Source organism: Ixodes scapularis, unplaced genomic scaffold (genome assembly GCF_016920785.2).
Source record: "Ixodes scapularis isolate PalLabHiFi unplaced genomic scaffold, ASM1692078v2 PGA_scaffold5__190_contigs__length_132052651, whole genome shotgun sequence".
In the NCBI taxonomy this organism is placed as follows: domain Eukaryota; kingdom Metazoa; phylum Arthropoda; class Arachnida; order Ixodida; family Ixodidae; genus Ixodes; species Ixodes scapularis.
In genome coordinates, this window is record NW_024609880.1 from 126,873,853 (window position 1) to 126,897,726 (window position 23,874).

General features: G+C 45.3%; 1 protein-coding gene across 1 annotated transcript in view; it reads left to right on the top strand.

The window, feature by feature from the left end:
- Positions 1–548: 548 nt before the first annotated feature.
- The window catches only part of LOC8052649 (bcl-2-related ovarian killer protein), a 131,949-nt gene continuing 108,623 nt past the window's right edge, over positions 549–23,874 (top strand). Inside the window, exon 1 of the mRNA XM_040218692.2 lies at positions 549–1,145. Within this exon, the coding sequence (XP_040074626.1) occupies positions 675–1,145 (471 nt within the window). The 5' untranslated portion in view covers positions 549–674. The remainder of the gene's footprint in view (positions 1,146–23,874) is intronic.

Genomic DNA, 23,874 nt, shown 5'->3' on the forward strand with positions numbered 1-23,874 from the left:
CGATAACATACAAAAGTAACCCGCCTTTGTAAAAAAATAATATAAATAAAAAATAAACGACAATATTGCGGTTAATCATGGAGACCTATAGACGTTGAAAGTCTACGCACTTTCGAACAACAACAATCCCATGTATTGAGAGAAAGTGATGGAGGCTCAATATCGACTCAAAGTCAGTCGAAAACACGACAGAGCCAGTGAAGAAGATGCGACGAAAGCGGAGCAAACGATTCCGCCCATTCGATGTCAAAACAAACAGAAACCGGTCCCCACCAAATCGAAGAAAACCTCGTGCAGAACCCGGGAAGGACACGAATTCCCGACAGTCCCTACACAAAAATGTTCCCCCCTCGATTACCCGACTTCATCAATACACGGGCAATCGCCCCACCGAAACACCCGCAATCCGAAGCTGCGGATCAACGCCCGCGGCCCCACCGGTCCGTTCTGCCACCACGACCGTCGCTTCCAGCCGATCGAAACCGACTCGCGGTCGCGGTATCCAGCCCCCGCACAAGCGTGCGGCGCCCTCGCCGGCGAGCGGAGACGACCGCCGCCGCTACGAGACAACACAGTTCCATGCCGGCTCCCAGCGACCTCGCTCAGTCGACGCGCGACCGCCGAACCGCGCGCTACGTTCCCGCTGGTCCTCGTCGCTGTCGTCGCATGGCCGCATGGCATCGGCGCTAGCGTCCCCGTGTCCCAACGGGCCTTCGTCCAACGGCCACCGACTCACGGTACCAGGATCGCAGGGCCCCAGGGACCGTAAGCTGAGCCTGCCCTTGCAACTGCAGAGAAGACCGTCACTCTCGGGATACGCCGCCGCCGTTGAGTCAGCGAAAGAGGATGCTCGGCGTCGCAAGTTCAGCCAGGTGGGGCAGGCGATGTCCCACAGACTGTCCACCACCATCGGGCTGAAGCTGTACACGGTGACGACCCAGGAGGTCGCCGAGCAGGCCAAGAGCCTGTGCGGACGCTACCTGAGGGCGAAGTTGAGGACGTGCGGTGCGGTGCACAAGAAGCTGGGCCTGCAGAGGCTCAAGAGCGTGAGCAACCTGTCCATTGGGTATCCGACGGCCGACGTGGCGCAGAGGCTCAGGCTTGTCTGCACGGAGCTGGAGAGGAATCATCCCGATCTCTATCAGGTGGGACTTGCTTGATGTTCATCTGTGTCACTGACAGTTTACGAAACGCAGGGTGAGCTCCGAGCAATGAGGTAGTGCTATGAGCCGATAAGAATGCCAGAAAAACGCACAAAATCGGGAACATAAGCAACCACACCTCGCGTTTCTGAAACTGCCAGTGACTTTAGTTGTACACGCAACAGGTGACGTTTCGTGCGGTGCCCAACCTAGGGGACGTCCAACTTTAGATGTACGCAAAAGACAGTATAGCGGCGTTCGATAGACAACGTTGAGAGACGGTTGGACCCTACAGGTACGTAACAGGTTGATGCACTTTGTGCGTGAGCATTTCTGCGTGCGTCATGGATTTGACGCCTGCTCAACATAGTGTATCGATGGACTAAATCTGTATACCCTGTCTCTATCAAGATTTGGTGTACCATTTGACCAGTTATAAGCCCTGCACTGCGTATTTTATATGACGAGACTACAGAAAGAAACGTCGGACTATACGTGGAACGCTGCCGATGTGTCCTGTAACGATCATCTATTTTTTTCGGGGACGGAACATATACAGCTACATAGCTGATTTTTCATGCCGTGATTATTTGTAGCACCTGTAATCATTAAGAAGCTCCTTGCGCGTTGAAGGAAATTTTTGACGAAATCATTTCTTTCGGGAAAATTTCGTTCGCGGCAGCTGTCCGTGATCGATGATTTTACGAGCAGATATTTTATTCCGTTCCCGAGACCCGTTTTATCACGAGGAACTTTGGATATCTTACTTAATTTCAGATCGATAATTACTATGGCTTCTGCGTCACGCGCGGGACATTATATTACGAATTCCTTCGTATTTCCTCGGTACCTCTTACTGCAGGTAATTTTGATGGATCCCTGCCATAATAGGCGATGTGCGAATCCATACATCGATTCCCCAACGTCTGAACGCACTTTGATCGATAAAAAAAAAGAAGAAAGAAACAAAAAACTTATTCCATGTCACTAGAATTGAGAACTCGATGGCAAATGGCTTTTAAGACCCGACCCCTTTCATGTAGGAGGGCTCAGTATATGTCATAAAATGTTTTCTTATTTTTCGTTTCTTTTTCTTTTTTTACTTTAAGCCGCGTCATAGCATCGTTCCACCAGCTGAAAAATGTTCAAATTTGAATTTGCGCCGATGCTTGAGTCGAATTTCGCGTTTCGGGTTCGATACCGCAGCGTTTCCTGTTCAGGAAAGCTTTCTTCTCGAATCGGAGAAGGAAAGAAGTCCAAGAGGAAGTCGTGTGCAGTTCAGAGAGCCACCGATGCTTTCGGCATACCTTCTTTGTCTCAAACGAGCCTTACTTCGGTGTGTTGAAAGATGTTGCGTCACACCTGGTGGTGCGGACGGCTGGAGGATGGCTCGCGTTACATAATGCCTCCCCTTAAAGAGAGTCGGCAAGTTTCCAGGTCAAACGATGCCCGCCAATTATACTTCGGCTAAATACAGTTCACTCGTGACGCTGGAGGGGGTTATTTACCTCCCGCACTGTTTCTTTAGAATGCGCTCTAGTGTCTTTTGGAGTGTAGGCATTTACTTGAGACACAGAAGAATCGTAGAGGCATGACCACTGCTACAGCCGACATATCTCAATTCATATATTTGACACCTTATAATTGCCTGTACTCATCAATTTCTGGTGACATTGCATTGTTTTAAAAGTTAGTTTATGCATTTGTACCTGTACAAACGTTTAACAAAATTTTCATATTAAAAAAAAAATAATAATATGGCCTCCAGGTGATATTATCATTATTATTGGGAATTATGGGGTCGTTAGCAATGTCTACACGAATAGTGTCTGCGCCACGGGATGTTCGTTAGCTCTCCTGGAAACGCTTATATGTATGTGCATTGTATGTCATGCTGACAACTATTACCACTTTAAATTAAATCCTAGACACCTCTTCACCAACAATTTCTAGTGAACAATGCGTGCTGTGTTCATGTCGTCTATGGCCAACGAGACAAACCGAAATAATATTTGTTTTCGCTCTAAAAACGATAACAAAAAAAGCAAGTTTTAACCACTGTGTCAGAATCTCCGGAGGCATCGCAGGGGCTTCTTAGGCCACTGAGAAAATCTTGCGTGGTTCATACTTATAAAATATTTAAAAATATTAAATACAGGAAGAGTGGTCGGGTTGAAAACACTAGGAAATGGCGAGACAAGCTCTTTTAGGTGACAAGCCAGGCATTCTTTGACGTTGGTCAATACTTCAGCTTGGGCGAGTTGGCGAATCATGCTAATTCTTCACAGCGCACAAAAGACAACACACTATAAAAATACATATACACAAAGGTACATACACACGGAGCGCTGCGTGAGAGTTGTTTCTTTGTCTGTATGTATTTTTATAGTGTGTTGTCTTTTGTGCGCTGTGAAGTATTAGCATTCTTTGACGGTTGCACTCTGCTCATGGTTATTCTACTTATATTGCCTTTTTAAAGTTGCGAACTACAAGTAATATGTTGGAACGAACACTTTCAACGACAGAAAACGTCGGGTTTCATACAAAAAGAAAACTTCCGTGAAACTCATGCACATATATCAAGTATCTTTCGCAAGATCACATTTATTGAGTCCAGCCAGCAAGAAAGAACGTCAGCAGAGGAAACACTTCTAGCTGCCCAGTTTGACATTGCTAGTGTTGTGAAATCAGTGTAATTGTTGGCCGCTTTAGATCAGAAAAAAAAAATATTAATAGAATTTTTCTAGAATAGAATTCTAGAAAAATGAGTAATATGAAACGCATATGTGTCTCACATCTGCGCGTCTGCTCAGAATACGTTTTTTTGGTCTTTCACTTGTTTTCTCTCGATGATACTAAGCAGCAATATTCTGTTGTAACGTCAAATCAAAAACGGCGTGTAAAAAAAAAAGTTTTTATGAGGGAGTGCAGTGCGTCAGCGGACAGCTGAAACGCATTGCTGCAGCACGAAAACACACGCGCAGGTAGTTGCTGTGGAACGGACTGCTGTACGGTGTGCGCGCGTAAGTTGACACAGGTGTTCTTACTAGAAGACGCAACTGACTGGGGAAAAAAAAAAACATACATTTAATTTCCGCGACTCGTGGCACCGCACGCAGCGTGGTTGCTATGGCCGCCAACAGGTTCAGAGACACGGGATGTGGGCACCTGTTGTCCCATGGCCGACGTGAGCGCGCAGCCTTTGCTCGTGCGGGTCGCTCACGTGACTTCTTTCGAATAATCAAGCACTGTAAATTTAGAATATATATATATATATATATATATATATATATATATATATATATATCGTCAGGAAGGCCGGAGTCCGGCCTTCCTGACGAAGGCCGGACGTCGAAGATTAAATCGTCCGTTGTTGCTGTTTTTTACTAAGGGTTTTTTTCTTCTCAGTTTTATACCCACGCCTTCGGCCTCCCGCCACCATGCCCGTTATATATATATATATATATATATATATATATATACAAGTTTAGTTTTCTGAAGCACACGGAGACAGCCAATCATGGCGAAGAAAAGTAGGATCCCAGTGAATTACAAAACTCAAAATATGACAAGATAAAAAAAAAAAGCGATATGCTCAGGGCTTAGCATAAAGAAGGCTACACTTCAAGAAATGCCTGCCCGTCTACTTATCCGCAAAACACTCAAAGAGCCAATCTCGGCGACCTACGAAATCAGCTCAGCGAATGATGAGGCGCAACATCTGTTTAGACATGAAAATGAAGTCAGCGCTGTGGCATTACGCAGTGCAAAGCGTCATGCTTGCATTGCGTAATGCCACAGGGCAGACTTAATTTTCACGTCTAAACAGGTGTTGCGCCTCATCATTCGCTTAGCTGATTTCGTAGGTCGCAGAAATTGGCTCTTTAAGTGTTTTGCGGATAAGTAGACGGGCAGGCATTTCTGAAAGTGTATGCTCGGGGGTAATGAGCATGACGTTTCATTTGTTCGTTTTTTCTTCACACATCGAAATTTTCTTATCTAATCCTATTTTGGACTTTGTTACGCGCTGGGACCCTTCTACCGTTCACCGCGATTGGTTGTTTTCTCGTTCTGGAAGAAAGTGGACTCGCAGGCGCCTTTGTTTACGGAGAGATTCGTCCCATTTGAACAACTAGCGAATTCTGCGAAACCGCGTTAATGTTTTATTTACTAAGAATGGCACGAAATGATTCACAAGGAAAGTGGTAATAACTATGAGGAAGCAATTGTAGCCTTCACCTGCTCGCCTAAGAAGCAACTTACATCTATAGTTGAGTCGGAATTACCTATATCGTGTACCAGATAATTCGCCTATAAAGTCAGAGACTGCGACTCGGAGTTGGCTACACGTGAGTAGCTGCAACCTTCTACCTCGCCGGACTGACAATCCAAGCTGCATAATACGTAATATTTATCGAGCGTACGCGTTAAATGTCTCAAGCTGAAAATAGCTTTTCAGCAGTTCAATCCGCGACCATTTAGTCATAGCCTCTTCTGTGCTGACAAAACCTGGCAAATCGCCACGAGAAGGGGCCGCCGAAATCGAAAAGGTAGAGCGGCAGACAACGGATGAGAGGAGAGCCACGTGACGGGCGCCCCGCTGCGGCGAGACGCCGAAACACACTTCTCCCGAGCGACGGAATGTCCGCTCGTGCTCCTCGCGTTCGTCGCGCGACCGCTTCTTTTCTCGTCGGGTTTGAAAACCACGTTTCGGGTCCTCGCCGCTGCAAAAGTTGTGCGCTGACGTCCAGGTTCCCCAAGAAATGCTCTGCGCTACCAGATCCTCGCGCTCCAAATCTGTTATCAGACACTCTATGACTCCGTCGTGGAACTGCCAGGCTTTGTTAGTATAGAGCAGTGTTGTACGAAACGGCGTTCCTGGAACGCGTTCCTTTTCGGAGGAACGAAGAAACGCCTCCGTTTCATTTTTCATCGGTGGAACTGGAACGGGAACTCGTTACATTTTTACCGGAACGGAAAAAGGAACGGTGTTCATTTTTTTCGTCGAATGGGGTAATTTGTTTTTTATTGCTAAGAGGGAAATTCTAAAAGTATAAAAACCATATCTTTACAAAGAGCAGGGTCTCGTAAAATTTTGGTTACTTAGGGTTGATTTTGCGTAGTCCTCTCTTGGTAACAGTCGGGTGCAGGAGAGCTAGTGGACATTTATTATTTTTGTAGTGCCCGAGAGTGCGGTACGAAACGCAAAACGTTTAGTCGAAGGAAACGACACAGAAAGAGGGACGTTTCAAACTTAGCCACTTATTTTCTTCGATGAATACTCATACACCCAGAAATCTAAGGCCGACTACAGCCATCACTGAACTTCCATAAACAGACCTACAGTTACAACAGGTTACCCGACATCGAACGCACCCTTGTATCCCGAATATTGGTCACTTAAATTATACAAAAAACTAATGTTTACTTCTCCCCTTGTCCCCAACCTTCAAATAGAACAACGAATCTACGCTTCACGATGTGGGGCTTGTATTTTTCAAGAATGACCTTCAAAAGCCGTACTCTCTTCTTTACTTGCTCGTCTTGCGGACGCCAACATCGAGAAGCAACCGTTGTTAAGTTCGAACAAGGTACTTTGTTAGTCTGAAACGTGCGAGGTTGTTGTAAAAAGCTCGTGCAATGTGGGGTAACAGTACATTTGGCTCGTCTGAATCGCCCATCCCAAACAGGAATATGGTAAAACGGTGAGATTTTTTAAAGGTAAATATACCAACAGAAAGAACCCTGCTGTCGTGTGTCTTCTTCTCCTGTTGCCCTGCCATCACTGCATTCAAATTCGTATGTTGCCATTTAATGGGATATATTAAAAAAATTGCTCGAACTAACTAATTATGGTAATCAGAAAAATGCGAAGGTAACATATATGTAACGATACGTTTTATTTTTTTTTTAAACTGTAACGGGATCGAGTTCCTTTCTCACAGATGGGACTTGTAACGGTAACGCGTTCCAAAAATAAGAAGGAACGAGGAACGAGCTTTCGTTCCTTTTTTTGAGGAACGTGTACAAAACTGGTATAGAGGAGGCTATGATTTAATGCGCCGAGAAACCGAGGGAGAGAAGGAGACGAGAGCGCGCGAGGAGATCAGAACGCCGAGTTCTGACTGGAATAATTAGTGGGTCGACGCAACGTTATAGCTGCCTTTTTCTCTATCCACTCTTGGAACGTGTTGGCAGTTCAACGCGGAACGCTGGACGCCAGCATTAGTTACTCTAGAACGCTGGAAGTGTGAGCAGAGACCAAAGCTTCGAGTCGCCCTAATCGCTCCAACCAGAGCTCGGAGTTCTGATGTCCTTCCTCGGTTTCTCGTCGGCAAGGTCTTTTGCCAAATTGCCCGAGTATCGAGGGAGATGCAGGGAATTATAGGTACACGCGCAACACACGCTCTCACCTTGACTGTATACACCTTTCCATAAAAGCGTATGAGGGCGCGTTCATTGCTGCGTTTGTGTGTTATGCACGCGCACTTTCTGGCTGGCCGTAATAAACTATATTGCTAAATTACCCGAGCATCAAGGAGAATGCAGGGAATGAACGCCGCACGGGCGCGCCTTCCTCGTATAAGAGATTCGAAGTAAATAAGCAAAGTAAAGCGTTGACGAACGCGCGTGCAAGATGCAGTTTGTTTTAGTCTTTTGGTTTAGAACAGTTCCCGCTGCAGACGCCGGCACATGCGGCGCGTGGAACACCATTCCCTGCAATCTCCTTGATGCTTGGGTAATTTAGGAATAGCGAGCGTGGGCTGGACCGTGATGTAGCCCGTGGACAGTGATGTTTGTAAACAGTGGTCTCACCAATATTACAGGTTCGAAGTGAATAACCAAAATAAGGCGTTCGCAAACTGGCGCGCAAATTGCAAATTTTTTTTTTCGCAAGAGTTACGGCTACAGACGCCAGCACGCGCAGTGCGTGTAACTAGATTCGCGCACGCCACAATTGGTGCCTGGTGAGCTAGCCAAATGAGAAGACCATCGAGCAACATTGGTGGCTGCCATTGCTTGGACACGAAGCTTGTGATTGGACCCGAGTCCTCGCCGAACGATGACGTAACATACTACGCGGGGACACTCGGGTCCAATACATGCTCAGAGCACGTGAGCAAGCAACGGCGGACAGGCGATGGCGCCAACTTTTGAAAATACTCGTTTTGGCGGCATTAAAGCAAACTATTATTAAACTATTTAAACTCAAAATAATAACACACTTAAAACGAAGGGACGATGGAAACTTCTCCTTTCAACTCGCAACAAATGAGATACAGTGAATCTCCTAGCGGAGTATTCTTGAAACCGCCCTTTCCCAATGTAAAGACAAAGAAAGAGAAAAAGAAAAAGAAAGTGATACAGTTAACACAGGAAAAACAGGGATAGAACAAAAGTGTGACAGAAAAATTGCATTGTTGGAGGGAAGTTGAAATGCAATTATGCCAATTCCGGAGTAAGGAATTCGATTTCATGATTAGGTAAAATGATTGAAGGCGCCGAAATATTGTTATTAACCGAGTCCACGCTGAAAGATTCTGTAATTTATCTGCCAAACATCAAACAAACATTTTGGCAGAGAAATTCTAGAATCCTTCGGCGTAAATTCAGTTAATAACAGTATTTCGGCGCCTTCAATCATTTTGACTAAGGATGAAATAGAATTCCTTACTCCGGAATTGGCATAATTGCATTTCAACTTCCATCCAACAATCTAATTTTTCTGTCACATTTTTTTTTTGTCTTCGTTTTTCCTGTTCTAACTATATCACTTTCTTTCTCTTCTTCCTTTTCTCTTCGTCTTTTTTTCTGGGCATGGGTGGGTTCAAAAATACTCCGCTAGGAGATTCACTGTATCCGTGTTTTTGCGAGTGGAAAGAAGTGTCCATTGTACCTTTGCTTTAAGTGCGTTGTTTTTTCTGTCGTCTTCGTCCAATAACCAACACGCTCCCAAGCTTATATAAAGCACCCCACCGCAGAAGTACACGTCAAAGGTATTGGACTTCCAAACCAACTTTAGGTACTTGTGTGCGTGCGTGTACGTGAACTGTATGCGTGTGATTGAATTACTGTTATACTGAGTGTCTGTATTACCCTCCACACTTCTACCCAAAATCAGTGAGGAAACAAGCTTTGTCTTACCTATCTTTGTTTCAGTGATCTAGCCCAATCAATCTCGCAGATATGTCGAAAGTCTTCGTGACCTTCGTCACTGCGACCAGTGCAAGCAGCATGTTGACATTGCAGACTCTGTGGGCCTTCTTTGCTCACCTCACGCGTTTAGTCCTCCGTTCCTTGCCCTAGTACGAAGTATCCAAACAGAACAAACTTCCACAATATCTTTTTTTTTTTTGTGCGTTCTCAGTGCTTCCTTTTTATCTACGGTCGGCTCGACTGTCACCTCGCGAAACAAAGCGTTTGTAAACGAGTTGTTCTGCGGAGGGTTGTGCGAGTCGCGAGAAGGCTGCTTTTGGTTTGTCCGTGGACAAATCAAATGAAATATCGGCTCATTGCGGACCATAGGATACGCGCGATGAGTTCTTAAACACTGCGTGGTTATGCTAATTGCACTTTGTCTCTACAGCGTCGTAGGAGAGCCTCTTTTAAGTTACGAGGCTATCGCTTGCGCGTGGTTGCAGAATTGGCTCACTTTGGAGAGGGCGGGTGCAAAATATATACTCTCGCGCTTCTGCCTTTTGCGTTTCTCCCTGCAGCTTGCGCGAAATAATGTATAGTTGATGACTTATAAAATAAAAAAATAGCATTACGTAAACGCCGAATCACTATAATATAGCAACCAGCCGATCAAGCGTTAGGGTTGAGTCATTTCGGAAGTACAGTACGTGCTTGCTTTAGTTTGCGTTAATGTTACGTCCCATCCGCATGAAGGAACGCGTACATCTCATCAAACCGATCGGTAGAAACCCGTTTGTTGGAATTGACTCCCAAATTACATCGGGCATAATTAATGCCCCGCGAAGCTCGTTTTATTCGATCTTGTGCATTCTGCAAAAGCGTATACTATATTTGGAGGACGTCATGTGGGGAAACGCTTCTATCAAAAAAAACTTAATTCGTCATCTTGTACATCATATCGATGCCCAAGTTGTAAGAACAACTTTCTAAGAACGGATTCGCAATGCCCTATTTCCCGGTGTCGCAGTTCTTTTCAAACATTTTTGTCGGTGCGTCTCGTCCAAAACACTGCAACTCTTTTTTTCTTCTTCTTCTTTCTTTTTTTTTTATTGGTATGAACATTAGTTGCTTGGGTCGTAGACCGTGCTCTCTAAGCAACACCCTGAAATATGGCGCCGAGTGAAATACCCCTTGTTTCTTCGGTCCCCACGAGCTCTATTCTCCCTCAAGTTGTCAAATAGTCAGAAGTATGGGCCCTCAACCTCGCATTCCATTCCTAGTTCGGACCACAGCTCTCTCAAAAACTAACAACAACGCAAAAAAAAAAAAAAAATTATACATATACATATATATATATATATATATAAGAAAAAAAAAGAACAAAAAGATGGAGAATTGTTGGTTTATATCGTCGGCGTTAGTGCAGGCTTATCAATACAGTTTCGCCCCAACGGCCGTACAGAGGAGCGCAGCCATGCATACACCAACTCATTCTTCTGACGTCACGGCGGCGGCGCTGAGGTTGGCACTGCGCATGCGCAGAAGCTTCGCGTCACGCGGTTTCTGCGCAAGCGCAGTACCGACACCTGGTGCGAGCGAAAGAAGGCTTGTTTCGTAAACAACGTATTGGTGTGTGTGCATCTGCCGGCATCTCGGTGAAAATTATAGGTGTGTGTTAGAGACCCGAAAATATGCGAATCTTTTCACGTCGAACATTGAACGACCTGTCACATTGGCGATACAGAACCTGCCAGCACACAAGTTCGAAGCATTCGTATATCTGCAGCGCAAACCGGGTCTTTTTGTATGATGTATGAGCAGTATGATTGCGGCCAGCTTCACATTACAAACACTACAGCGTTTTTCTTGTTTTGTTTTTCTTTTCTTTTTTTGAGCCAATTTAAGAAAATGTGGGAAGCGTGCCAGGCACACGACTGTCTGCCTGGCACGCTCCATTCGAGGCGAGACGAAGGAAAGAAGCTAAGCTCGGGAAGGGAGACGGAAAATAAATAGAAAAAGAGAACGCAGGGAAAGGCTGACGACGTTCCAGCCAGACGACCTTCGCAGGTGCGGATGATTTTTCATTTTTTTATAGGTATCGGTTTGTTGTTTTGTCACCGCTCGGTAAGATCAGGAAGTAATTTATTACATGAGTGCACACGCGTTTTTTGTGCATCCACACTTCTTATATTTTTTGTGCAAAAACAAAATTTTGTAGAACATTTATGGTGGGACCGGCTGAAGGTAAAAATGAAGGATGAGGGAGAAGACGAAATGTCAAACTGCCGCTGGATTACCAATTGTTTTTTTCACTTTTATTATATCTTTTTTTTTTTCTGTTTGATCTGTCGATGCCATCTACTTGTATTACTTCCTCCTCCTCATATTTCTAACCAACAAGAGGATTGGCTAGCTCAATTTGTTCCCGTCGTAAGTATTTCATGAAACACAACGCAACGGCATCCGTCAAACACTTGCTGAAGAATCGGAACATGGGACTTTAATATTTATCTACGAAGAATGATAATTTTGTTAGGCTCGACAAACGAAACAAAAATCAAGAGCGTTTGAATCAAGTTACCGAAGAGTTTCGCCATTCGGAACTTTGAATGCGATGTTTTATGCTTTCCCTCTTTGAATTAAATCCGTTAGGTCTGTACTAGGAAGCTCTTTGAACAAATAATAATGATTGTCGGTTGACCTGCACTCAGCTCGCAAGCGACAGTACGTCGAAATAATCTCAAAAGGTGAGAAGGACAGACGATCTGCGTACCTCCACGGAAAATCGAAAACCAATTCCCTCGGATGTTCGTTTTATTTTTTTGCGTAGCACGAAACGGCTTCAGGAACCAGAACAGCGTGAAAACAAAAAGTGCGCGTCAAATGGCGGCAATAAAACCGAGCGAGCACGTTCGGGTGGAAATTTAAGATCGTCGCGTATATTCTATCCCGGTCGCCCGTTGTGTTCACGACCACGAGGCCTTGAAGCGGAAATCAAAGAACACGGAACTTGAAGCGAGAAGCGACGAAAAACGCGAGCTGTTTTCCTTATCTGACTCGCTCGAGGTTTCATTTTCCGCGCGATGTATATGCGCTCACGCAGCAGCTGTCTGAGACGTTAAATAAACTGTAGTACTGAATTATATGGTCCTAGGGCTATTCCATTGCTATGACAAGAATTGATCTCTTTTGCCAGAGTCGCTGACAACTTAAGAAACGTTTTTTGATTCGTGATTCGTTCTGCGGCGCTCTTATTGGCTAACGCCACGACCCAGGGGTTTCCCCAGGAATTTAAATTAGGGGGGGGGGGGGGGGGTCTAAATTTTTAGGGGGGATTAGGGGAGGGGGATTGAGATTGGAGGAGTCATTGCCACTTAAGGGGGTGACCGGAAATACAGGGGGGGGGGGGGGTGGACACCCCCCTTCGGAGGTGTGTATAGGAAATCATTGCCACGCCCCCCACTTCTGAAGTTGTCGTGTCAGTGAGTATCGATAGTCCAGCTCCTTATCAGGTAATGCGAGAAAAGGAGCGCTGACACGATTTTGTTCCAACCGACAGCGCAATTTTTTTTCCGTTTCTAAGATATCTCCGGCGAGCTAATGGCCGCTCCTTCTAAAATGCTCCTCAGAAGAATGAAACAAAATATTTATTTCTTGAACTTTGTAGCGTCGCCGGAGTCTCGACAATGAATGTCCGAATGTCCACAGAAAACCGTCCCCTGGTCTACTACACTATAGATATACTTGCAAGTCAGCGCTGCGGTGTGTTGCTTTCTTTGCGTGAGAAAAAAGTAGCACCCTTTTTGGCGCTGTAGCACATCTTTTTAACGGTATGCGCAGTTCTAAAGAGATTCGTGTGGCTGTTCGCGCCCATTCTGTCCTAAGATAGGAGTGACACTATAGTGCACGTGTTACGCTTCGGAGCATTCTTTGCAATGACGAGCACTGGAGCTCGAATCGGTTCCAAGTGTCTGCGAAACTTGGCGTGTTGCCAACTGTGTCCCCGTGTCCTCCCTCGCTGAGGCTTCCCGGTTGCTGTTATCGGGCCACAGCGATACGGCGTGTTGTTTGCAAATGCGTCCTGCGGTACTGCACGGTCCGGAAGGGGATAGTGGGAGGCCCATTATTTTCGTAGCAGGACACCCCTTGTCCGTAGTGTATACAGTTGTGCGGGCGCGCATGGATCGCTGGACCACGCGTTTTTTGTAGCCTAAAAAAATGTATAAAACAAATGCGGAAAAAAGAAAAAGCGAAAATCTTTTATAAAGCATATAACACGAAAGGCTCGTTTCAAGCTATTTTCGAACAGCCGAGGTATGTATTGCACACGCAAGGCAAATGTGTTTTCGATGAAAGCATATTTGCGATTTCTGTTAAATAAAATATCGCGCATTATTCATAAAAAAAATAAGAAAAAACTGGAGTAGAATTTTATTTTAAGTTAAGATTTTAGGTCGGTCTTCATCACATCTGTTCGAGCCTTAACTGGGCTACATTTATTTACTCGAGTAATAGCCGCACTATTTATTAACAAGGCCCTTGTGTCTACTTTGCCGCAAAACATATAAACAGCCAATCATCGCATTGCGCATAAATAACATAGCCAATAACTAGATCGAGAACACGAGTCTCCGTACAGATGCAACCTTTACAGATGGTATCTTCGCGCGAAGACGTTAGCTCTGTCCTGTAAACAGCTGGAATCATGCTGCCGATCGCGGTGATTCGCAATCCGCGTGCTCCGCGGAAAAGCGAAACCTCAGGTTTTCTTCATGAACAGTGCGGCTTTTTCTCGAGTAAATACGTACGTAAAATATTTTAGATTTCACCGCAGTTAACCTCCAATCCCCGAATACTGCGTATATAAACTTACGTACTCGATAAATTGTCATTTATTAGTGATGTAGCTTCACTGCCAGTTAGCGTTCACAAACTGCTTTGGTGCCTCTTGAATAGTACACAAATTCGCTTATACAGGCAAAGGTATACTTATAAACTATCAGGCTGTACAGATATAACATAGAACATACAGGAAAGGTGGTGAACATTCAACATCTCGAAAACCCGAGACCGAAGAACTTAAAAGTGAACGATACACGTCAGGGTCTTAAACTCAGCTGTGACGTTTATCTCCGCTCCCTCTCAAGGTGTATAAATCTGAATGGGCGCTTTGCGGCAACAAAGTGCTAATGTAGACCCACGCTGTACCCTTCCTTCTTGCCGCTGACGAGAGAAATGCATTGAATGATTTCTCGCTTGCACGTGACAAAAGTTTCTGGTTCCAATTTTCTTGGCTTATACTTCCACAAATATATCGATGCACACGCGGCGGGAATACTGAAAAATCTCCGTTGCGTCCGTCAACAATGTGCGTGAAGTCGTCAGAAGCGTTTGTCATGGGACGCAGCTTTTTGACGTTCACATCAGGAAGTCAGAAAAACAAAAATAACTATTCAGTAAAAAACAAATACTAAAATCAATAAAAAAAATTCAAGGCGCCAGGTTTTGCATGACGAAAATAATCCCTGGAGAAGGGGAACAAGAGGGACAAAGGACAAACACAAATCTCCAAATACAGCTAGGTGACTGGTGAGTGACAGAAAAAATCCACCCGATCCGGGTATCGAACCCAGGACCTCTTTATTACAGGTTTTATCAGCTGCCGACAGTCTAACACCAACAAGGGTGAAGCTTGCAATTTTAAGCTTATAATTATGATGCAATTAAATGCAAAGGTGCAAGCGAGCTGGACAAGAATGATGGAAATAATCCCTGGAGAAGGGGAACAAGAGGGACAAAGGACAAACACAAATCTTCGCTGTGTTTGGAGATTTGTGTTTGTCCTTTGTCCCTCTTGTTCCCCTCCTCCAGGGATTATTTTCGTCATTCTTGTCCAGCTCGCTTGCACCTTTGCATTTAATTGCATTATAATTATAGGTTTTGCATTTAACCCTTAGTTCTATATGCCGTATTTTACTTAGCGTGCCAACCTGCCAACGCTGCTGGAGCGAGCCTCCGAACTTTGCAGACGGTAATGAAGCCACGCGCTCTTGACAGCAGCTTTGACAGCGTGTGCACTAAGCACGAAACGGAGTATACATTATTCGAGAGAGAGAGCACGTGCTAAACGCGAGGCAGCGCCGTCCCGCGAGACTGGTTCCGCTGCCTGAACGTCGTTTCGGGAGCACGTAAACAAAGTGCAATCGTGTCATCGGTTTCAAACTCGAAGAGATAGAGACCCGTCCGAGGTCTTGAAAGGCGAGTCGGAGTAGTTTGGACGGGGTCGTCGTGTCGAGGAAAATAAGTCTCGGCTCGAAAGGCGATGAAAGTGGGTCTCTGCTGCGACTCAAGTGCGGAGCGTCTCGAAGATTGTGCGATGGTAGGGAGCCTAGATCTGAGAGAAAGAGCCACTCGAATCGACGTTTACTCAAACCCAGACTTGTACGTAATCCGTTACAAGTAACGAAATTACTTGTAATCCCTTACATTTATCAGTAATTTAGTAACGGAATAATTACATATTTTCTAGAGTAATTTTAAAGTAATTCCTTTACATTTTTCACGTAACGGATTCCTTGTAATCCGTTACATTTTTTTTTCTCAGGACCCCCCCCCCCCCCCCCCAATTCTAAATAAAGTTTTTTTTTTTTTTTTTCATTTTTGTAAAGTCGAGCGCAGTGACACTGTCACGCGAATCGACCAGCGCAAAGGGAGGCTTGGCACTCTTCAGTTCCGCAAAGCCTATTTTTGCAACACCAAGCCCCTGAATCTATCTCTCCCTTAGACCCTAACATCAATGTCAAAAAATCTAAATAAACAATTCTACAACAAAACAAAAAAAAAGGGGGGGGGCGAGTTATTTTCGCTCTTTTTTAGTCCCTTTGTTTTTTCTTTGCGATCGAAGACGGGGAGAGGAGGACACCAAGTGATTGTGCGCCTCTTCGAGAAGCTCGAAGAGGTAAGTGCACAGACAATAACTAACAATGTCCTTCTCGGTTATAGTGACCACGACCATTTTCATAGTGTCACAACACGAGACAACGCTCCGTCTACCCTACCCTTTTCGTGAGTCAACTTTTCGCGAGCACTTAGAAAATGGTAATAGTCTTCCATTCTTCTTCCTGTTTTGCCCCAGCAGGACGCATCTTATCACAAGCAGATATTTTTACAAATAAAACATAATGGTGGCTGACGTAGACTTGATATTCTGAGGCCAAATTCATAAAAAACCTCTTACCTACGACAACTTAGCTACGAAGTTCGTAAAGTTACGATCATCGTAAGATGAGGCGAGAACGGTATTCACAAACGCGTTCTTAAGTGAGAGGAGGAAAGTTACGACCTCTTACGGAGAAACGATGACTTCCGGTGCTGTTGCTATGGCAACGGCGTCTTCGGCAATACCGACAACCAATTAGAGAGCTAGGCATAGTTCGGAGCACGTGGATTTTTAATAACAAACACAGGCTAACCACTCGTTGATAGACAGCTCTGTGTATGTCCTGTCCTGTCTGTGTGTAAATGTGTAGTGTTCAAGCTGATTCTCATAAACACGGGAGACCTTTCCACCAACGCTTGTCTGGGGTTCGTGTCCGTGCAGTGGTATATCGACGCTAACACGATTTAAACGCTTCGTTGACTGCTACAAACTCGATCGCTACGAAGTCAACACAACTGTCATCGTTGGTAAAAGCCCCGTGCCAGTCGTTTGCAAAGCGACGTAGAAGGAAACAAACCGCCGCGGCGTTTCTCGCGGCCTCGGAAATGCAGGAGTGAGCCGACGTTAAAAAAGATACGTTTGAACTACGAGAGTGTCAGCAAGAGTCACGCAAATACCTGTTCACAATTGGAGCGGACGCGTGCGTTTGATCGAAGTGCTGGATTCAGACTGCGTTTCGGTAAGCGCTTCGGGACCGATCTTCTACGATTGCAACTTGAGACTGACGTGACACTTGGAAAAGAAAGGTTGGACCGGCATCACGTAGCTCCCACAAACTGATACAGCTAAAGTTAAAAATGGCATACTAATAACAAAGTGTACATACCGTGTTGCGAAGGTAATCCATACGGAGTTTAGTTGAGCTCTATATCACACAAAACAAGGAGATAGAATCGAGGAGTCCCTTTTCGACGACAGCGTTCGTCACCGCTGCCTCGGAAAACAAGGTGATCGAGATGATAAGGGGAATCGGTTGACCTCTGAAATTTAGTTCAGCTATCAAACTATTCATACGTGGAGGGTCCACAAGGGTCGCGCGGGCATATTCCATTCAGCAAGCCAGCCGGTCGTGGGCAGACGGTCTTGGCCAAGGACCGTCTGAGCAATGATGCGCCGGAACGGGTCGGAGTGCCTGCAAGGCCTATATATTCTGCCGAGCTCGCTTGGTCGGTGGGATCGTCGCCTTTGTTGCCTCTTCCGGGTGTCTGTGGATCCAGCGTTCACGTTCGTCGCGGTCGGTTTCAAGTACTTCATTTTTTTCTTGCTGCTTGAAGTCGGGACGCGCAAGAAGAGCAGGTAGAAAAATAAATGTCCGTTGGGTCCGACGTTGTCGGCCATGTTAATTTGATCGTAGAAAGTGCGTAAGACAGCTTCGGAGCTGTCGTAGGATTTTGTCGTAACCTGCGCAAAAGTTACGACAATTTCGTTTCGAGAATACGGATTTTCTCTCAAATTTGTCGTACGCATTTTTTTCGTCGTAAGTTCGCTTTGAGAATCCGGCCTCAGGGCTTGAAGAGAGAGTGAAATCCGTGAGTGGGGCCATAGCACGGCTTACTCTACCCTCTGCTGCCCGTGGCATCAGCGGACGTCTATCTGGAGAACACCGGAGTAAACTGCAATCGGTTCGTGCTCCGTGCGTCTTTGAACGGCACCACGAAAGGTACACACGGCAGACGTGCGTTTACATTTCCTTGTTTTAATCGACGTTCTAATTAATTGTTGTTATGAGTGTTCTTTTTCTTTTATTACTTATATTTATATACTGGAAACATTTTTTTTTTTATTCACCAACATCTCAAGTGAGGATCGAACTGTTCAGAATCAAAGGAAGAACAATATCGAGCGAAACCTTATTTATTATTTAATTATCACCTTACTGTTACAACTTTTTTTTGCTATTGATGACTTCTACAGCTTCGCGATTTAGACAATGGAGAATTGTAGTAGATCGGTCCGATGACTCCGATAACGATATCCGATACTTCGCCGCCGTCTAAGCGTATGCATCATATCGTTATCGGGTACCGTTATCGCGGGTATCGGAGGTATTGGAAGGATCTACTAAATCTCTCGAATAGCAGGCAACAGCTGCAACGACGAAGCTTTGCTCTGTATTCGAGGTAAATAGTAGTTCCCTTGCTTCGCTGAAAAAGCTCAATGCAGAGCATGAAGCATTCGTGAGGAACAATTTGGCACTCCCATCCAGTGCCTCAGCTCAAATGGTGTTCAGCTTAGCAGTCGACATATTGAAAAAGAAATAACCCAAAATGTCTGACGAGACTTTCGAGAGCCAGCTGTGGCTCAAACTACTCAAGGTCATTGAATGGAACAGGTGGAAACAATAAGAACTTGAATGACCCTCGTACCTTTGTTTCTTACTTGACGACAATAATATTAAAAGTAACGCCACGAAAGTAACGGATTACTTTTTGGGGTAACGGTAAGTTACTTTTATGGGAGGGTAATTGTAATTGTAATAAATTACAATTTAGCCTTGAGTAATTGTAAATGTAATTCCTTACTATTTTTCAGTAACGTGTACAAGTCTGCTCAAACCATACAGAGCGCTGGCAATTTATTGGCGGACGCGTACCGCGCAGATTAGTCGCAAGTAGGCATGCATGCGTCGCGTTGTCGCTTGACGAGGAGGAGAGTGAACGGAGAGGCGGAGACGCTTGCAAACGATCGGCGCTTTCGGCTCCTTCTCGCAGCTCGAATTGCAAACGTAGATTGCGAACACGGTGTGAACCGGATCCAGCAGTTGGAAGCACTCTGTTATCCGGGCACACTCGCGCACGGCTATCTCGAATGGGCAGATAGTTGCACGGGGGAAGGTTGCGGGAAAACGTCGAGGCGACAACGTATAGCCAAGGGCTTCGCCCTCGGAACATTGTGAAGTAGACAGGGACCTGATTTGTACATATTGGCGTTACCGATAAAGCGCGCTTCTTTCTTGTATATATCGGGTGTCTCATACAGGGGCCAGGCTCTTTAAATCGACCGCAAAATTCGGTTTGTTAATTTATCGTGCTACGATTTTGTGCAGCGTTGCCCACAGGTGGTGCATTTCTTTTTCTATAAAATTTTCAAAGAGTAAATGTACCCGAGGAAAAAGTAAAGAAAGAAAAAGGCTTAACTCCTATGGAAACCCAGCCAAGTCACGGGTCTTCAATCATTAGGGCGCCCTATTGTTTGAACACTGGTGGCTTCGCTCCGTTTCCATAGGAGTTAAGAATTTTCTTTTCTTTTTTTTACATTTTTGCTTACGAAAGTTCGCTCTTCGCAAATTTTATATAAAAAATGCACCATTTGTGGGCAACGCTGCACAAAATCGAAGCGCGATAGGTTAATTAAGAAGCCCAATTTTGTGGTCGATTTAAAGAGCCTGCCTGCTACTTGAGGATAGTAATCTATGAGATTTAAGGTTGCACTACCGGCAGCGTGTTTCAACGGTCCATAATCCTAACTCACTGACAAAACAAAGACGACGTATATTTTTACAGTGGGGCCTCAAGGCTGGGTCGTGTAGCGGTCGTTTGCTAAAGTTTTTGTCTCCTGACTCGAAGGACAGACGCTAATTTTATTTTTCACACAATTTCTTCGTTGCTTCTTCCAAAGGTTTGTGTCTGAAACTTATTCAGGGCCCTGATAAAGCGAAGTCTTCTTGAGAAACTTCGGCTACCACTCGGAGGCTTCAAAGGACTCACTGAGAGTTAGGAAACGCGGGACTTGATCTCCTTCGCGTTTTGCTCGTTGTTATTTCGCAAGATTTGCAGTAATACATATGCCCCGTTATAACTAGGACGTGCCGTCATGAGTGCAATTAAGGAATAGGCATTTATTGAACTGGTAGCAGCTCTGTAATGATCTTCGTTTATATCATATTTGCAACAATCGTCGCTTCTTCTTTCTTCGCAGAAACGCTTTTACCCCAAAGCCGGGGTCGCACTGCTCATACATGATACAAAGGACAGTCTGCAAGTATGAGTCGCCGCAACATCTCTGGTTCGAATGCCGAGTGCCAAGTTTTCTCCTTGAACTCATTGCCACGAGGCATTCGAAGCACAGATCTCGCGGTGACTCGCGTTAGAATCTGCATGCAGACTGTCTTTTGTATGATGCATAAGCAGTGTGACCCTGGCCTAATGTCTCCTAAAATGTGTAACATACTTTCTTCTTTAAAAGAGCTACAATGAACAAGCTAAGCGCGAAGAGCTCTGGATGCTCGAATGCTGTAAAGCAGTAGTTCTCAGCCGTGGATGTGTCGGTGACCCGTTGCGTACCGCTGGCAGTGATGGGGGACCCCTTCCAGCAAGGGGGGGGGGGGGGGGGGGGGGGACGTTACTATAGTCGGATGCAACCTTAGAACAATTTTTTAGCTCCACCCACAAGCGCATTGCGCCCATCTGAAGTGCCTCCGCCGTCGAGAAAGTAATTCGCTAGCAACGTTGCTTTTTATTCCTCCAGGAAACGTGTCTTAAACTACTACAATATTTATTTAATTCATTCAGGACATTTAAATAAGTTAGAATACGTTTTTGTCAACGAAATAGCTGTTTAGTAAAGAAAGAAAGTCATGTCCAATGTACCGTCTTCCCAATTCATTTTCTGTCCAAGATACTGTCTAACATACCGTCTAACATACCTCTCAGCAGTGCTAAGCCTCGCGCCCGCTTCGAAATTTTCGTTGGCGATAGCGTCGCTGGATTCTCACGTTGTCGCGCAAAAACTGCCGCAAACGCTAGCCGATACCATTAAGATTTCGTGGCGTAACCTCGGGCACCTAAAACACGGTGCAAAAAAGCAGAATATTTGTCACGAGAAACTAGAGTCGCGTTGCTAAGGCCAACAGCCATGTTGAGCTTTTTTTTTTTTTTTTTTTTCAAAAGGATCGCGATTGGTCCACGGAATCGTGACGTCATGAAAACGATTGGCTGGCGTTTCTCGGCGTAGGATTACATTTTCCTCTCAGAGGCATTTCCGGTTTTTTCTTAGCTTGCAACCGACTATAAGTTAACCCACCTGGAGCATGAAACAGGTGCCTTTTATTGCTACGTAGCAGAAAAGCATAAAACAAAGGTGCGACATCACTTCATTTTGGTCAGTTCATCAAAACGTGCCAACTAAAAAAAGAAAATTTACCCCAGAAGTGGCTTCGCGGACCCCCATTTGAGAACCACTGCTGTAAAGTATAGCCAAAGACTGAACTATTATGAACCACTTCTTCTTGCCGCAACACTTACCTAGATTTCTTCATTAATTCCAAAATTGCAGTGCACTCCACAAGTTTGCTCCGCAAAGACACGTGCTACGCGCAATATAAATCCAGAATAACTCCCTTCCGTGGCAAGATTTTAACGCTTCTTTTGTACAGGGACAACCCTTCCGAACCTCTGCTTCGTTGTTCCCATGATTCATTCCCTCATTATGTCATTATTATTGCAAGATCTCACAGTTTGTATATTATTCTGTAATCCAAACCAAGTGCCGTCATTTTGTTGATAATGATGGCTGATACTTCAAGCTCTTTGATGACAAGCCTCATGTGCCACGACGCTTGCACACAAGGTTGTTTTTGTAGAAAAACACTAATAAAAGTTAATGTTCCTAACCAATCGCAACTCACATCAGCGAAACTGCGAATATATACGCAGTGTTAACAAAACTCGCGAGAGAAGTGAAACGAGCCATAGCCACTGATAGACGCTTTTGAACACCGGGCCTCCAGCACGCGGCCATTGCCTTCCACCGTGCTTTGACTGCGCGTGCACGCTTGAGACTCCGAAGTGGTATCGAAGGTAGGAATTGCTCGCGTTGGAGGCGGCTCAACTTAAACTCCTCTTTGCCGTTCTCACATACTCAGTGACTATCAATACAAAACCAATGCGTTGACTGGGAACGACGCCAGGCATTGCATAAAACAAGCGTAAACCAAGATCAAAATCGGAGTCAGACAGCATCGTACAAAAGAGACGTTCTCCAGACATAATGACAGAATGACCTCCGGACACGACACGGACATCTCTGAAGCACGTTAATCTTATATCTATGCTTCGAAAGAGTCTGCAGGTAGTTTTAAAGCGTGAAATGCTTCGTAACGCTACCCCCAACCCCAGCATTTTCTCCCACCGTCCGCTAGTGTATTCCCCGCTAAATTTAGCGGGAAACTTCACGTCTTGTGGCCAAGACATCGGTTCAATTTCCGCGCTAAACTTAACGGGGGAAATCGACGTCACGAGGCCCGACGTCACGTGGCCTATACAACCATTCAGTTTCCGCGCTAAATTTAGCGGGGAATAGATGTCACGTGACACACGAATTTCCTAGAATGCATTTTGATGTATTATACGACACGCGACACACGAATTTCCTATAATGGATTTGGTGCATTATAGTACTTCAAAGGTAAAATTCGCTGCATTTTTGTTTAACCACTATGACGGGACCTTCGTACAAAAAAAAGTCTGCAAGCTGTTTTTTGTACGATGTATTGCCAGGTACTTAAAGGCAGCACAAATCGGAGAAGCAGGGCAGCCACCGCTGGTGTAAGGACGCGTCCTCGACGAAAGAGTTCGCACACTAAAAAAGAAAGCGAATGACGCTGCAGCGACAGGTCCTCGCGTGTTTACGTCAAGACCGTGACGAGACCGTTGACAGGAGAACTCCGGCGACCGGAGGCGTTCACGAGGGTCGTCCACGAAACGACGTCGCTCACGCGGCGAGTTTGACGGGTCGTCAGCCACCGCGCCAACCCCTGGGCCCCTTCATTTTCCAGCTGTCGCTGCTTCGTGACGTGTGACGTAAACGCCACAAATTCCGAGCGCCTCATTCGAAAAAGAGTACAGTGTCACCTCCGCCGGGATCCGGGTTAGGAGGCACGCGCGTGACGTCCTTCAACACGCCATCATTCTGCCGCGAACAACGCCTAGCAGACACCCTTTCGGAGGCCGTAGACACCCAGTTATTGCCAGAGGAGTCTGAGCGTTTCTGCCCTAAGGGAAACTGTATAAAATACTAGATTGATCCATTTTTCCTCCCATCGGTAGTCACATTGCCCATACATCGTACAATATACAGTTTGAAGACACACTCTGGGGCGTGTGTCTTCCATGTATGATGGTCAGACCTTTCAAAGGCCGTAGACACCCAGTGATTGCCGGAGGAGTCCGAGCGTTTCCGCTCTAAGGGAAACTGAATAAAATACTAGATTGACCCATTTTTCCTCGTACATCGTGCAATATACAGTTTGGAGACACTCTCTGTGGCGTGTGTCTTCCATGTATGATGATCAGACAAATGCTGTCTGCAAACATGCTCGAAGCATATACCGGGTGTTTTATTTTAATTCGAACAGATTTATTACAAAATATCCGT